Genomic DNA, 13,065 nt, shown 5'->3' with positions numbered 1-13,065 from the left:
AAACAAAAGAAGAATCTTAAAATGGCTACCCATCCTCTCGCCCTGCCCTCAGGGGCGAGCAGTTTACCTTATCACTTAACCTCAGTCATTCCCCTTGCGAGCCACCAAATGCCGCAGTCTGGGTGGGCACAATTCAAGCTACATCCCCAGTCCTTTTTTATTTTGAGATTTGTCTTGCTAAGTTGTCCAGGCTGGCCTCGAACTTCCTGAGCAGCTGCAATTATAGGCATGTGCCATCATGCCTGGCAACCACTGTTTTTTATTTGTTGTTTTTGTTGCTATCTCTATTGTTTTCCCTTTTTCCAGAATATCACATAGTTGGAATTATACAGTATATAGACTTTTCACATTGCTTCTTTTACTTCATAATATTAAACAAATTAGCTTGATTGCTTATTTCTTTTTTAGCACTGAATAATATTCCATTGTCTAGATGTACTACAGTTTATTTCTCCATTTACCTATTATGTTAGCTTTCTATTACTGTGATTAAAAAACTTGAGATAATCTACTTAAAAGGAGGAAAGGTTTTATTTTGGCTTATAGCTTCAGAGATTTCAGATCATGGCAACTTGGCCCTCTTGCTTTGGGCCTGTGCTGGCACAGTACATCATGGAAAGAATGTAAGATAGAGAGGTCTGTTTAGCCTCATGGTGGCTGAGAAGCAGAGAGAGTGGGTAGGGAAAGACCAGTGTCCCTATATCCCTTTCAGGGACATTCTCCCAGTGATCTAACTTCTTTCCATTAGGCCCCAACTCCTGAAGGTTCTACTCTCTCCCAGTAGCATGACATTCTAGGGACCAAGCCATCAACACATAGGACTTTGGGAGACATTATAAATCCAAATTATAGCACCTAATAAATGATACTTCGGTTGCCTCCAGGTTTTGGCAATCATGAATAACCTGATAAAATATTCATGTGCAGATTTTGCATGGACTTGGATTTTCAAATCATTGTTGGATCCTGTAGTGAAGGCACACAGAGACTCCTTGATTTATGATGGAGTTAAAACCTAGTATAAGTTGAAAATGTTAAGTGGAAAATACATTTAATATGCCTAACCTACTGAACATTACAGTTTAACAACATACTATACTATTAAAATTTTTGACACATTTTGTTGTCGCTGTTTGCTCTGCTAGCAATCAAACCCAGAGCCTTGATCATGCTAAGCAAATGCTTTACCACTGAGTTATATCCCCAAGCCTGTCCAATTTTCTTTTCTTTGTTCCTGATCTTTTTTTTTTTTTTTGTACCAGGGATTGAACTCAGGGGCACTCAACCACTGAGCTACATGACCAGTCCTCTATTTTTTTTTTAATTTGTTTAGTTGTAGTTGGACACAATATCTTTATTTTATTTTATTTTTATGTGGTGCTGAGGATCAACGCAGTGCCTTGCACATGCTAAGCGAGCGCTCTGCCGCAGAGCCACAATCCCAGCCCCTATTTTTTTTAATTTTTAATTTTTTTAGTTATCAATGGACTTTTTATTTATTTATTTATATGTAGTGCTGAGATTCAAACCCAGTGCCTCACACATGCTTGACAAGCACTCTGCCATTGAGCCACACCCCAGCACCCCCAGCCCTATTTTTGTATTTTATTTAGAGACAGGGTTTCACTGAGTTGCTTAGTGTCTTATCCTTGCTGAGGCTGGCTTTGAACTCATGATTCTCTTGCTTCAGCCTCCTGAGTCATTGGGATTACAGGTGTGCACTACTGCACCTGACTTGTTTCTGATCTTAGTTTGAAAACTTACGATTTTTCATCCTTAAATTATTATAGGTTTTTGGTAGAGACTCCTTATCAAATTGAGAAAATTTCCCTCTATTTCTAGTTTATTGAGAATTTTTTCATGAGTGAAGATTGGATCTTGTCAAGTGCTTTTTTCTTTATCACTATGATTAATGTGATTTTTCTTTAGCTGTTGATATAAGTGACAGCCTAGGTAAATCAATTTTTTCTCCTCTGGCAGTGCTGGGGGTTGAACCCAGGGCCTCTGGCATGCTAGGCAAGAGCTCTACCACTGAGCTACTTCCTCAGTCCCTCCAAGTTGATATTTGAATGTTGAATGAGTTTGCATACTTGGGGTAAATCCCACTTGTCATGGTATGTAATTCTCTTTATACATTGTTGGATTCAATTTGCTAAATTTTTTTGTTTGTTTTTTTTTGTTTTTGAGAGAGTACCAGGAATTAAATCCAGGGGCACTTAACCACTGAGCCACATCCCAGCACTTTTTATTTTTTTATTTTATTGAGAAATTCTGCATCTGTGTTTATGAGACATATGGGTCTATAGTTGTCTTGTCTGGTTTTGGCATTAGGGGACTGTTTCTTTATAGAATGAGTTAGGAAGTGTTCCTTCCGCTTTACATTCTGTAGAGAATTAGTATAATTTCTTCCTTAAATGTTAGGTTTACTGGGGCATTACATCAATCTCAGCCTGGTGCTTTTTGTTTTGGAAGGTTAGGTATTATCAGTTCAACTTCTTTAATAGATATATGCTTATTCAGATAGTTTATTTTTTCCTCTGTGAACTTTGGGTGATTGTACTTTTCAAAGGATTGATCCATTTCATCTAATTTGTGGGCAGAGTTGTTCATACTATTCCTTTTATTAGGCTTATAAGGTCTGGAATATCTACTAATGTCTCCTCTTTTATTCCATGTTAGTAATTTGTATTTTCTTTACTTTTTTATGTTTTTGTTCTGGAGATTGAACCCAGGAGCACTAAGCCACACCCCCAGCACTTTTTTTTTTTTTTTTTTTTTTTGAGACAGGGTCTTGCTAAGATGCTCAAGGCCTCACTAATTTGCTGAGGCTAGCTTTGAACTTGTGATCCTCCTGCCTCAGCCTCTTGAGCAGCTGGGATTACAGGTGTGTGCCACCGCGCCTGGCTTTTCTTTCCTTTTCTTCACTAGGTTAGAGGCTCTTTGATATTGTTGATCTTTTCAAAGAAATGTTTTAGTTTTATTGGCTTTTCTCTATTGATTTCTTGTTTTCAATTTTATTACTAATCTTCATTATTTCTTGGGGATTCTTTTTTTTTTTTTTGTCTTTTTTGGAACTGGGGATCAAACCCAGGTCTTTGTGCATGCGAGGCATACATTTGCCACTGAGGTACATCTCAAACCTCCTTGGTTTACTTTGATTATAATTTTCTAGCTTCCTAATGTGGAAGCTTGGATTATTGATTTTAGGTATTTCTTCTTTTCTAGTGTATACATTTAATATTAACCTTTTAAGCATTGCTTTTTTAAAATCAAATTTTGATAAGTTGTGTTTTCATTTTCATTTACTTCAAATGTTTTTAAATTTTATTTAAGTTTTCTTTGATCCATTTGTTATTTAGAACTCTGTTGTTTTATCTCTGCATATTTCTTCTTGAATTATTTATTTTTGTGGTACTAGGGATCGAACCCACAAGTACTTTACCACTGAGCTACAAAGCTAGTCCTTTTTATTTTGAAACAGGGTCTTGCTAAATTGCTGAGGGTCTTGCCAAATTGCTGAGACTGTCCTTGAACTCAGCTTCCTGAGTTGCTGGGATTACAGGCATGCACCACCACACCTGGTAAGAAATACTTATTGAATGTGTGGAGAAGTTACAACTTTCCCTTTGAAGGTTTAGTTATTGAGTTTGTTGAAACAAACTGACAATAGATACACAGGAGAAAAAAAGGCATAAGAATTTATTAATATGCTCATGTGCATGGAGTCATATAAAGTATGAAACACATAGAAGTGCCAGATGATTGAGGTCTTAAATACCCTTATAAAAGAGAGAAGTGAGGTGAATGCATAACTTCAGAGGAGTAATAAATGATTTTGGGGGGAAATTAGTGGCCTGAATAACAGACAGTGATCTAGAGACAAAGTTCCTCTGGGTTCTGGTTGTAGTGTTTGATTTTCATTCTCTTACTTTGTGATGTGAGTTTGATCTTCCTTGGTAAATCAAATTTCAATCAGAGTATTGAAGGAAATTATATTCCTCTTGGCAGATCAGGTCTTTAAGTAGATAAGAGAAACTTAAGAGAAAGTCCTTTTCTGCATTTTCTGCTTCCCAGGTGCTCTCTGTTTGAAGTTCAAAGTGGCTATTTTGGGTATAGTTTTCTGATCCCCACTAAGTGCCTGTTGTATACTAGGTGCCATTTTAGGTGCTGGAGATAAAGCAGTGAGCAAAACTGACTGAATTCCTGTGGAGGGTATTATTGAACCAGGAATGTTTTGCATGGCCTCATAGTATACAAATTCAACTGAAGTAACAAGTTTGCAAAAAAGAAAGAATTTATTTATAAGGGAGTCAAACATGAGGAGGAGGAGCTCCAGACTCAAATCTGCCTCCTCAAGGATAGGGCTTAGGGGTATGTATGGGTTTAAGATGTGGGGAAAGGTGAAGTCATAGATGGTCCAAGGGGGTGACTTGTAGACAGAGGTGTTATCTGTAGTGAAGTTATCAGGGATTATTACTTAATTGCCATCCCCAGCCCTTTTTATTTTTTCTTTTGTGTCAGGGCCTTGACATATTGCTCAGGCTAGCTTCAACTTGCAATTTTCCTGCCTCAGCCTCCTAAGTAGTTGGGATTACAGGTGTACCACCATTATTTGCAGAAAATTCTTCACGGTGTTACATTTGAGCAGAGACTTGAAGGAAGTGAGTGTACCAATCAAATAACTATCTGAAGAAAATTCGTTTGAGGCATAGAAAATGAGGCAAAGTGTATGTAAAGGGCCTGAGGTAAGAGCATAATAGGATGCATGGGGACTAGAGACCAGTGTGGCTAATTATAGGAGATGGTCATGTCAGTGCACAGTCCTAGACCCTAAGGCCTGACTCTAGAGATTTCAACAAACCAGGTCTGGCAACTCTCCCCAAAAAACAAATAGAAAAGGTAATGGTAGAGCTGAGTGCAGTGGTACACACCTTGTAACCCAGTGGCTCAGGAGGCGAGACAGGAGGATTGCAAGTTTAAAGCCAGCCTGCAGCAATTTAGTCAGGTCCTAAGCAACTTAGCAAGACTCTGTCTCAAAAATTAAAAAGGGTTGGGGAGATGTGGCTCTGGGTTCAATCCCTGATATCCCACCTCCAAAAAAACCCCCCAAAAACCCAAAAGTAATGGTGAAGCTGGGCTCAGTGGTGCATACCTGTAATCCCAGCCAGCCACTTGATAGGCTAAGGCAGGAGGTTCTCAAGTTTCTGCTAGCTTTTGCAACTTAACAAGGCCCTATCTCAAAAAAGGGGTGGGGGGGCTAGGGTATAGCTCAATGGTAGAATACCCCTAAAGAAAGAAAGAAAGAAAAGTAATAGTGGAAAGCAGGAAAGGAACTTTAATCAAAATGACCCTTTTTTTCTTATCCTTGTCCTATGGTGTTAACATGAACTTTATGGTTAGATGAGGGCAAGAGAGATGCATAAAGAGCAGCCAAACTGTGTTCCGGTTGATTATTATCTCAGTTCTGGTTCTGGGAGGAGGCTCTGAAGAAGTCCTTATTATTTGACGGGACAATTTCCATTTGTTGCTCAGGATGTTTTTCTATCAGACTTGAGATCCCAGAAGAGGGCAACTTGGTTCTTATGAGATGATTGTGCCTGCTTAGGGGAGCAATCTCATTGTGGGGTGATTGCTTGCAGGTTTCTGCTCTGGAGAATTTCAGGCCCCACTCCAGATAAAATCTTGCTTCAGTCTTAAAGGGGAAATAGAGGTAAGATAAATTTAGGGTTAATAAGACTTGTAATACCAATTTTTAGATGAATACTCCTTAAATGATTAATGTGCCTATGTGTAATGCTGAGCAGGTCAGGAAGTTTAAGGAAACAGGAGACAAATACAAAATGAAGGCAGAGATGCCAAGCTTTATCCTACTTTTAGTTACAAATTGGGCATCTACATGCCCAAGAAAGAGCTGCCTTTCAAAAAGGTCGCGGGTTCGTTCCCCGTACGGGCCACCAAATGCCGCAGTCTGGCTGGGCACAATCAGGAACCACTTGTCAAAAGAAACTAACTTTATTTTTAGAACCACACACGCCAAACAAAACAGCCTCTCAGGAAAAAACCCTCAGAGCCCCAACTGCCACCACCGGCTTCCCACAAGCCTCTCTCTCCAACACAAGCCTCTCTCCACCTCCCCCAATCCTCCTGCTCTTGAGGCTGATTGGCTGGGCACGTGGGCGGAGCCAAAAAAGTCCCCCAATGAGCAGCTCCGTGGTCTGAAAGGGCAGGGAAACAGCCCAATGAGCATCATGGCAGAGGAGCCAATCAGCTAGATGTTGCTGGGGCTGCTGTGAGCCAATCATCAGCCGGCAGCTGGAAGTTTGCTGGGGCCCCTTCGGCTGTGGCTCTCAACAAAAGGTAGCCTCTCTTAGTCCCTGTTATAGTCAATGTAATATTGTGAATTTTAATAAGACATAATACTTTTGGTCTTCTCCCCATTTTCTGGCATATACCTCCTAAAACTCTTGGTATTTCCAAAGTGATAAGTGTAGTTCTATATGCTAATGAGTTGACTGATGGCTGGGGGTTCCTGGATAGCTTTAGAATGGATGTGTTGGTGATTAGAGGGTTGGAACATTCAATTCCTTCCCCATTTCTCTCCCTACCTTCAGGAAGAGGAAAGGAGTAAAGGTTGAGTTGATTGCCATTGGCCAGTCATTAATGATAAAACCCCAGAAATGGGCTGAGTTTGGGGAGTTTGGGAATTAGTGAACAAGAATACCTCCTCTTTAAGAGGTCAGCACAGCGTAACTTCACAGGGACAGAGGCTCCTATGATGGGGATCATTCTAAATCTCACTCCGTATGTTTCTTTATCTGGCTGTTCACTTAATCCTTTGGAATAATTGCCAATAGTAGGTAAAGTGTTAGCCTGAGTTCTGTAAGCCATTCTAGCAAATTCATCAAACAAAAGAGAGGGCTCTTGGTGTTACTGGAGACCTGACTGAACTGGACAGGTCTGGCTCTGAGAGATCCCAGCAGACCAGGTATGGCCACTTGTGGTGATTTCAAACAGCACAGAAAAGTGGCAAAATAGAAAAGTAATTTATTTCAGTGGGCCTCACTGGAAAGCGCAGCAGTGAAATGATTTAAGCAGTGCCTCTGAATTACAGTAGCTCCAAGATTATATAAGAGATGAACAAGGGGGCAAGAAGTATGCATAGTCAAGCAGTCTGTGAAACTGGTCTGATTCATCATCATCTCAGGTCTGGTTGTGGTCCTTCTGGCACCAGGGAAATTATTACTGCTTGGGGCCACTTTCAGTTCCCATCAGGAGATGGTTGCTGGCAGGACTCACTATTCCTAGAATTTGAGATTAGCTCGGAGAAGAAATAACAGTAGTTAGGAGTTAGGGCAATTACTGGGTTTTCCTTCAGAGAGAGCAAGGGACAATTTTAAAGGAGCCCATGTTAGAGTGGGATCCCTCAGTTCATAACAGGTTGGTTAGAATTACAAGTTATAACCTAGGACTTGTAATTGGCATCTGAGGCAGATGTAATTGGCATCAAGCCCTTAACCTGTGGGATCCAGTGCTCCCAGGTAGTATCAGACTGATTAAATTATAGGATGCCTAGTTGGTGTCTGCTGTAGAATTGTTTAATGTGTGGAAAAAAAGCTCTACATATCTGATGTCAGAAGTATTGAGTGTGAGAATAGAAAAAGTTAATTTTTCCCTATGTCCTATAAGGTAATAAATGAGTTTATAATCATCTACTCTTAAGCTATATCCCCAGTGCTCCCAAAATTAACTTTTTAGTTCTAGGTAATTTTAGATTTACAGGAAAGCTGCTAATATTTTCATCTACTTCTTACTATTTCTCCTAATGTTAAAATTTTATATTATCATAGTACGATAAAACTAAGAAACCAGAATTGATTAATTATTATTACTAAATTCCAGACTTAATTTGAGTTTCATCAATTTTTGCAGAAATGTATTTTCTGTTCCAGGATCCAATCCAGGATACCACATTGCATTTAATCAACATGTTTGTTCTTGTGTGGTCTATGACAGCTTTCTTAAATAAGGTTTCCTGGGGCTGGGGATGTGGCTCAGTGGTAGAGCACTAGCCTAGCATGCATGAGGCACTGGGTTTGATTCTCAGCACCACATAAAAATGAAATAAAGATATTGTGTCCACCTAAAAAAATAAATACTTGGGAAATAAGGAAACCTTATTTTTTTTTAAATAAGCTTGACAGTCTTGAGAAATCCTGGCTGGATGGTTTATAGAATGAGTTTATCCAATAATATTTTCCATAAGACTAGACTGATGTTAGGGGCTTTTTGGAAGAATACCACAGAGGTAAACTACCCTTCACCTGGAGGTAGGGTTAACCCCCATTTCCAGCTTTGAGTTTGGACTGACTCACTTCTAAAGAAAAGAATTTAGAGACGCCTGAAAAACTCTACCCTAACTAAATGATCAAGGTTAATATCACCAGTGATGTCATATTGATATGATATGATGAGTTGAAAAGATTCTATAAATTGGGACAAATAGAGAAGCAACCCAGCTGATTTTCCTCAGTTTAATCGAACTGCATAGAATGTATTTTTTCCTTTTTCCATTATTTGCCTATTCCTTCTGCAGACAGGTGGCTGAATCAGGATCCAGGCAGGTTCCCTTGTCTTAGCTGCTGGTTACATGATTACACAAAAGCATCTGATCTAAAGGTCACATATATTGAGTGGGGAAAGCCCAATCCAGAATTTTGATACCAGGGATTGAACCTAAGGGCACTTACCAGAGCCACATCCCCAGCCCACTTTATTTTTTATTTTGAGACAGGGTCTCACTAGGTTGCTTACAGCCTCACCTAGTTGCTGAAGCTGACTTCTAACCTTCAATCCTCGTGCCTCAGCCTCCCGGATTACAAGCATGCGACACTGCGCTGGGCTCAGTCCAGAATCTTCTTAGCTTCCCTATGTAGCATTTCTTTCTCTTGAGTGTGGGGCAGAACCCCTCTGGAATAAGGGTCTTCAAGACCCTTAAAAGAGAGTGACGTTTCTAGGTTTTATGGTTTGCTCTGGGAAAGAGGAATTCTAGTTTCTATGACCCACTTTGGGGAAGAGGATTTCTGGCTTTTATGACTCTGTTGCAAGGGATAGGGGAGAAGAGAGGAGAGAGACAGGAGGGCAGGAAAAAGTCAGATATTGCTTCTGAGTCCTTTCAGTTCAAAGAACTCAGCATGCCAAAGCACCATACTTTTGATGCTGTATTTTTTTGTTTGTTTTTTTATATTGAGTCTCAACAAAAGCTTTATTTACCCACTCCTATTTTCCATAGACTGAACTCACTAAAAACTACATATAACCTATGTTAATTTACTTTTATTTTTATTGGTACCAGGGATTGAACCCAGAGGTGCTTAATGACTGAGCTGCATCCCCAGCCGTTTTAAATTTTTGAGACAGGGTTTCATTAAATTGCTTAGGGCTTTGCTAAATTGTTGAGGCTGACTTTAAACTGTGATCCTCCTGAGTCACTGGGATTACAGGTATGTACCACCACACCTTGCCAGAGTTCATTTAAATCTAGATTTTTGATATTTCTCCTTAACTTCCACAATTATTCACAACTTAGTACCAAATTCTTGTCATTCTGAGGTGTCCTTATGGGAGAGTGAGGGAAAGGACAAGAAGTAAGTGGGGGCTGGCTTTGGCTATTTGTGCCTGTTTTTGTAATAACCCATAAGTATATCATATCAGTAATTGTAATGATCAAAGACTTTATTATATCCCCGTTTTTTGTTTGTTTGTTTGTTTTTGCAAATTTAAGGGTTTTTTTCCCGCTTGTTTATCTCTTAAAATGCACTGTAGCTTACTCCTTTGCAATGTGGACTGGAATTAATATTGGATTAGTTGATTGAATATCTGTGTTCCAGGTTCTGCCCCATTACTTACTAGATGTAACCAGGGCTAATCCTTTAACTCAATTTTCTCACTTATAAAATGGTATTAATCTAGGGCTGGGGATGTGGCTCAAGCGGTAGCGCGCTCTCCTGGCATGCGTGTGGCCTGGGTTCGATCCTCAGCACCACATACAAACAAAGATGTGTCCACCGATAACTAAAAAATAAATATTAAAAAAATTCTCTCTCTCTTTAAAAAAAATGGTATTAATCTCATACCTTATCTTTAGCTGTGCCTGTTAATCAACATGTATTCACAGAGGTTCTCCATTTATGTAGTTTTTATTTAATTAATAAACAAATTAATTAATTAATTTGGTACTGGGGTTCCCTAGGGCCCCATGCATGCCAGGCAAGTGCCCTGCCACTGAGCAACACCCCCTTATTCTTAAGAGATTGTTGAAAGTATTTTTTTTCCAGATCTTTTAAGGAAAATATTCCCAGTAATTAAGCAGTTGTGAACTGGTCTTATCAGTATTATAAGATTTTAAAAAGATCATATAAATAAAGACAATGTCTAGCACACAATAAATTTTCAGTAAACAACATAATAGCCAATAAAGGCAGAGTTTTCTATTGCTCTGTTTTCCTAATCCTGTTTATTTCAATTTCTTTCTGGTCCTATTTAATCACTTAAGCCTTGATCATTCTTCTTTTTCTAGTATTTATTTTTTAGTTGAAGGTGGACACAATACATTCATTTTATTTTTATGTGGTGCTTATGATGGAACCCAGTGCCTCACCCATGCTAGGCACCACTGAGCCACAAGCCCAGCCCCTTGATCATTCTTTTTTTTCTTTTTAAATATTTATTTAGTTGTAGATGAACACACAGTATCTTTATTTATTTTTATGTGGTGCTGAGGATTGAACCCAGTGCCTCACACATGCAAGTCAAGCACTTTACCACTGAGCAATAGCCTCAGCCCTCCTTGATCATTCTTGATAAGCCTTTACTTACAGTTCTCTGTCACTAAAGAAATTATAATGGAAGCTAACTAATCAGATGTTAGGGATGCTATGGAGAGAATTCTAACCTGCACATTCAAAGTTGTCTAGATGAGTTCCATATCTACTTCATAGGATTTGATAAGGCTAACTGAAATAACATCTGTGAAGAGACCCGTCATAAATATCAATTACCATACAAATATATTTTTACACACCACTACTTAACTAGTTAACAGAGATTCTTTCAGTAATTGTAAAAACTGTCTTTTTCATTGGAAATCAAAAACTACACCTCCTAATGTGTTGACTTTTTTTTCTGGTGAGGCCTAGAGTTCATTACTATTATAATTGTTGTGCTGTTTGCTATCTATTTGTTTGTTTGCTTTCCCAGCTGAAGGATTATAGCACTTTTAAAAATAGCATATATTCTCCTATTTTTTCTATTTCTACTCTGTGACAGTTTTTCCTAAGGCAATGCCCAGATGTGTTGCTGTGGTTAAGTTTATAATTCAGCATTTCCTTTAAGGAGATATCTTTCAAAACCCATTTTGAAATAGATAATAGGTCTCTGTAATCAGATTTAGGCAGCTTGATGCTACTATTCTTGATTTAACCTAACCAGCACAGGATCAATTTTATGATGAATTCAGAGGAAAGCTATAGCTAGAAAGTAAAATGATTGTGAATCTTGCTATAGTGTCTTCTATCATCTATTTCTTCTTCTCGTTATGACAATACACATTTTGTTCCTGTTGTAATTTTTCCTGCATAAAAAATGTTTTAGGACCCATTATTTGTTATTTCTCATTTACTGACCCCATCAGTCTTTTCACAATCAAAATGTAATTTTATTCTCTGGTTCCCATGAAATAGCATTTACAGAAAATTGCAATAAATTGTCCAATCCTAGTTTGAATTTCATTTTACCACAATGAATGAAAGTATTTTCCTAGATATTTTCCATAGAATTCCTGAAAATAATTTCTTTCTCAGTATCAAAAGCCAGACTTGAGATTCTCATTTTGTCCCTGCTTGCTATTTTTTGTTACTTCCCCTATCTGCATTCCTATTTCTTTTCTTCTTCTTCTTGTTTATTTTTCTGAATCTAACAGTGGGGAATCCACTTGACTGTGCTCACAGCAGGTAATAAGTACCATGGTAGTTACTGGATTGGTTTCCTTGGATAGTTAAAATAACAAGATGGTAATTAAGTTTTTCTGAAGCTGCCAACTGTTTTGGAGATTTGGTGTATATTTAAGGCTTATTTAAAAACTGAACTATTTAACCAGTAGAATTCCTGTATCACTTAGAGAATTCTTAGATTACTGGAACTTATCTCAAGTAGAAAAAAAATCCTGTTTTATATAAGCCTAGATATAATGCTATACTGTCTCAATTCTGATTCTTTCTTAAATTTTTTTTTTTATAGTTGTAGATGGACAGAAGCCTTTTTTTGTTTATTTTTATATGGTGTTAAGGATCAAACCCAATGCCCCATACATGCTAGGCAAGTGCTCTGTCACTGAGCAGAAGCCTCAGCCCCTCAATTCTAATTCTTTTAATGGTTAACTTATGATCTCTACCTACCATAAACTCCGTAAAATAGCTTTTTCCCCCTAAAATAGCTTTTGACTGCAGTATGTACTTTTAAAATACAGGTTTTGAAAATACTGAATGAGAACAATTATTCAGATGCATTTAAAGATATAGATTTAGCCATTATCTTTGCTTCTTGAATCCCCAAATCTAAGTCTAGAAAAGGGATTGTTTTTAGGAACTACATTTATGAGGTCTAAAATTTTTAAGTAAACTAAGAGGTTGATATCTTTGGAACAGAGTTATAATCTAGAATCCTAATTTTCAGAATGATTTGATTCAGAGTATCTGAACAGGTTAATTTAGGCTTAAATTTAAAAGGGGAGAAATGTCTTAAGGTTTATGGCTCTTAGAAAATAATGGGTAGGATTAGTCATTGTGTGAAAGAGAAGAAGGAGAATCATGAGTGAACTGTGACATTGAAGAACAAGTAGGAAACCTGGTGGAAGAGTAAAAATTGATGGCTGTTGTTACCTGAAGGTATCAGTACTGCTTGGTAGGTAGAAGAGATTAGGCTGTTCCACTCACTGCTCCAGAAATATTCAGAGTCCAATAGGTAGGAAAATAGGTTTTATTAAAGCCAGCTTTGAAGGCAGATAGAAGA

At 38.2% G+C, this 13,065-nt stretch overlaps 2 protein-coding genes across 8 annotated transcripts in view; one reads left to right on the top strand and one right to left on the bottom strand.

Annotated features, from left to right (window-relative positions):
• Trim37 (tripartite motif containing 37) overlaps positions 1 to 13,065 on the bottom strand; it is a 260,965-nt gene that overhangs the window by 89,055 nt on the left and 158,845 nt on the right. The window contains exon 26 of one of the 7 annotated variants that reach the window (XM_071603110.1): positions 5,379 to 5,692. The exons of 5 other annotated variants lie outside the window; for them this stretch is intronic. In XM_071603110.1, the coding sequence (XP_071459211.1) occupies positions 5,688 to 5,692 (5 nt within the window). In that variant the 3' untranslated portion in view covers positions 5,379 to 5,687. Of the gene's footprint in view, positions 1 to 5,378; positions 5,693 to 13,065 lie in introns of those variants that run through there. One more of the 7 variants, XM_071603117.1, reaches the window with a different exon arrangement.
• The window catches only part of Ppm1e (protein phosphatase, Mg2+/Mn2+ dependent 1E), a 143,469-nt gene that overhangs the window by 87,743 nt on the left and 42,661 nt on the right, over positions 1 to 13,065 (top strand). The window lies entirely within an intron of this gene.

This window comes from Marmota flaviventris, chromosome 17 (genome assembly GCF_047511675.1).
Source record: "Marmota flaviventris isolate mMarFla1 chromosome 17, mMarFla1.hap1, whole genome shotgun sequence".
Taxonomy (NCBI): domain Eukaryota; kingdom Metazoa; phylum Chordata; class Mammalia; order Rodentia; family Sciuridae; genus Marmota; species Marmota flaviventris.
Note: the sequence above shows the minus strand (reverse complement) of the source record. Positions and strands in the feature narration are given on the sequence as shown.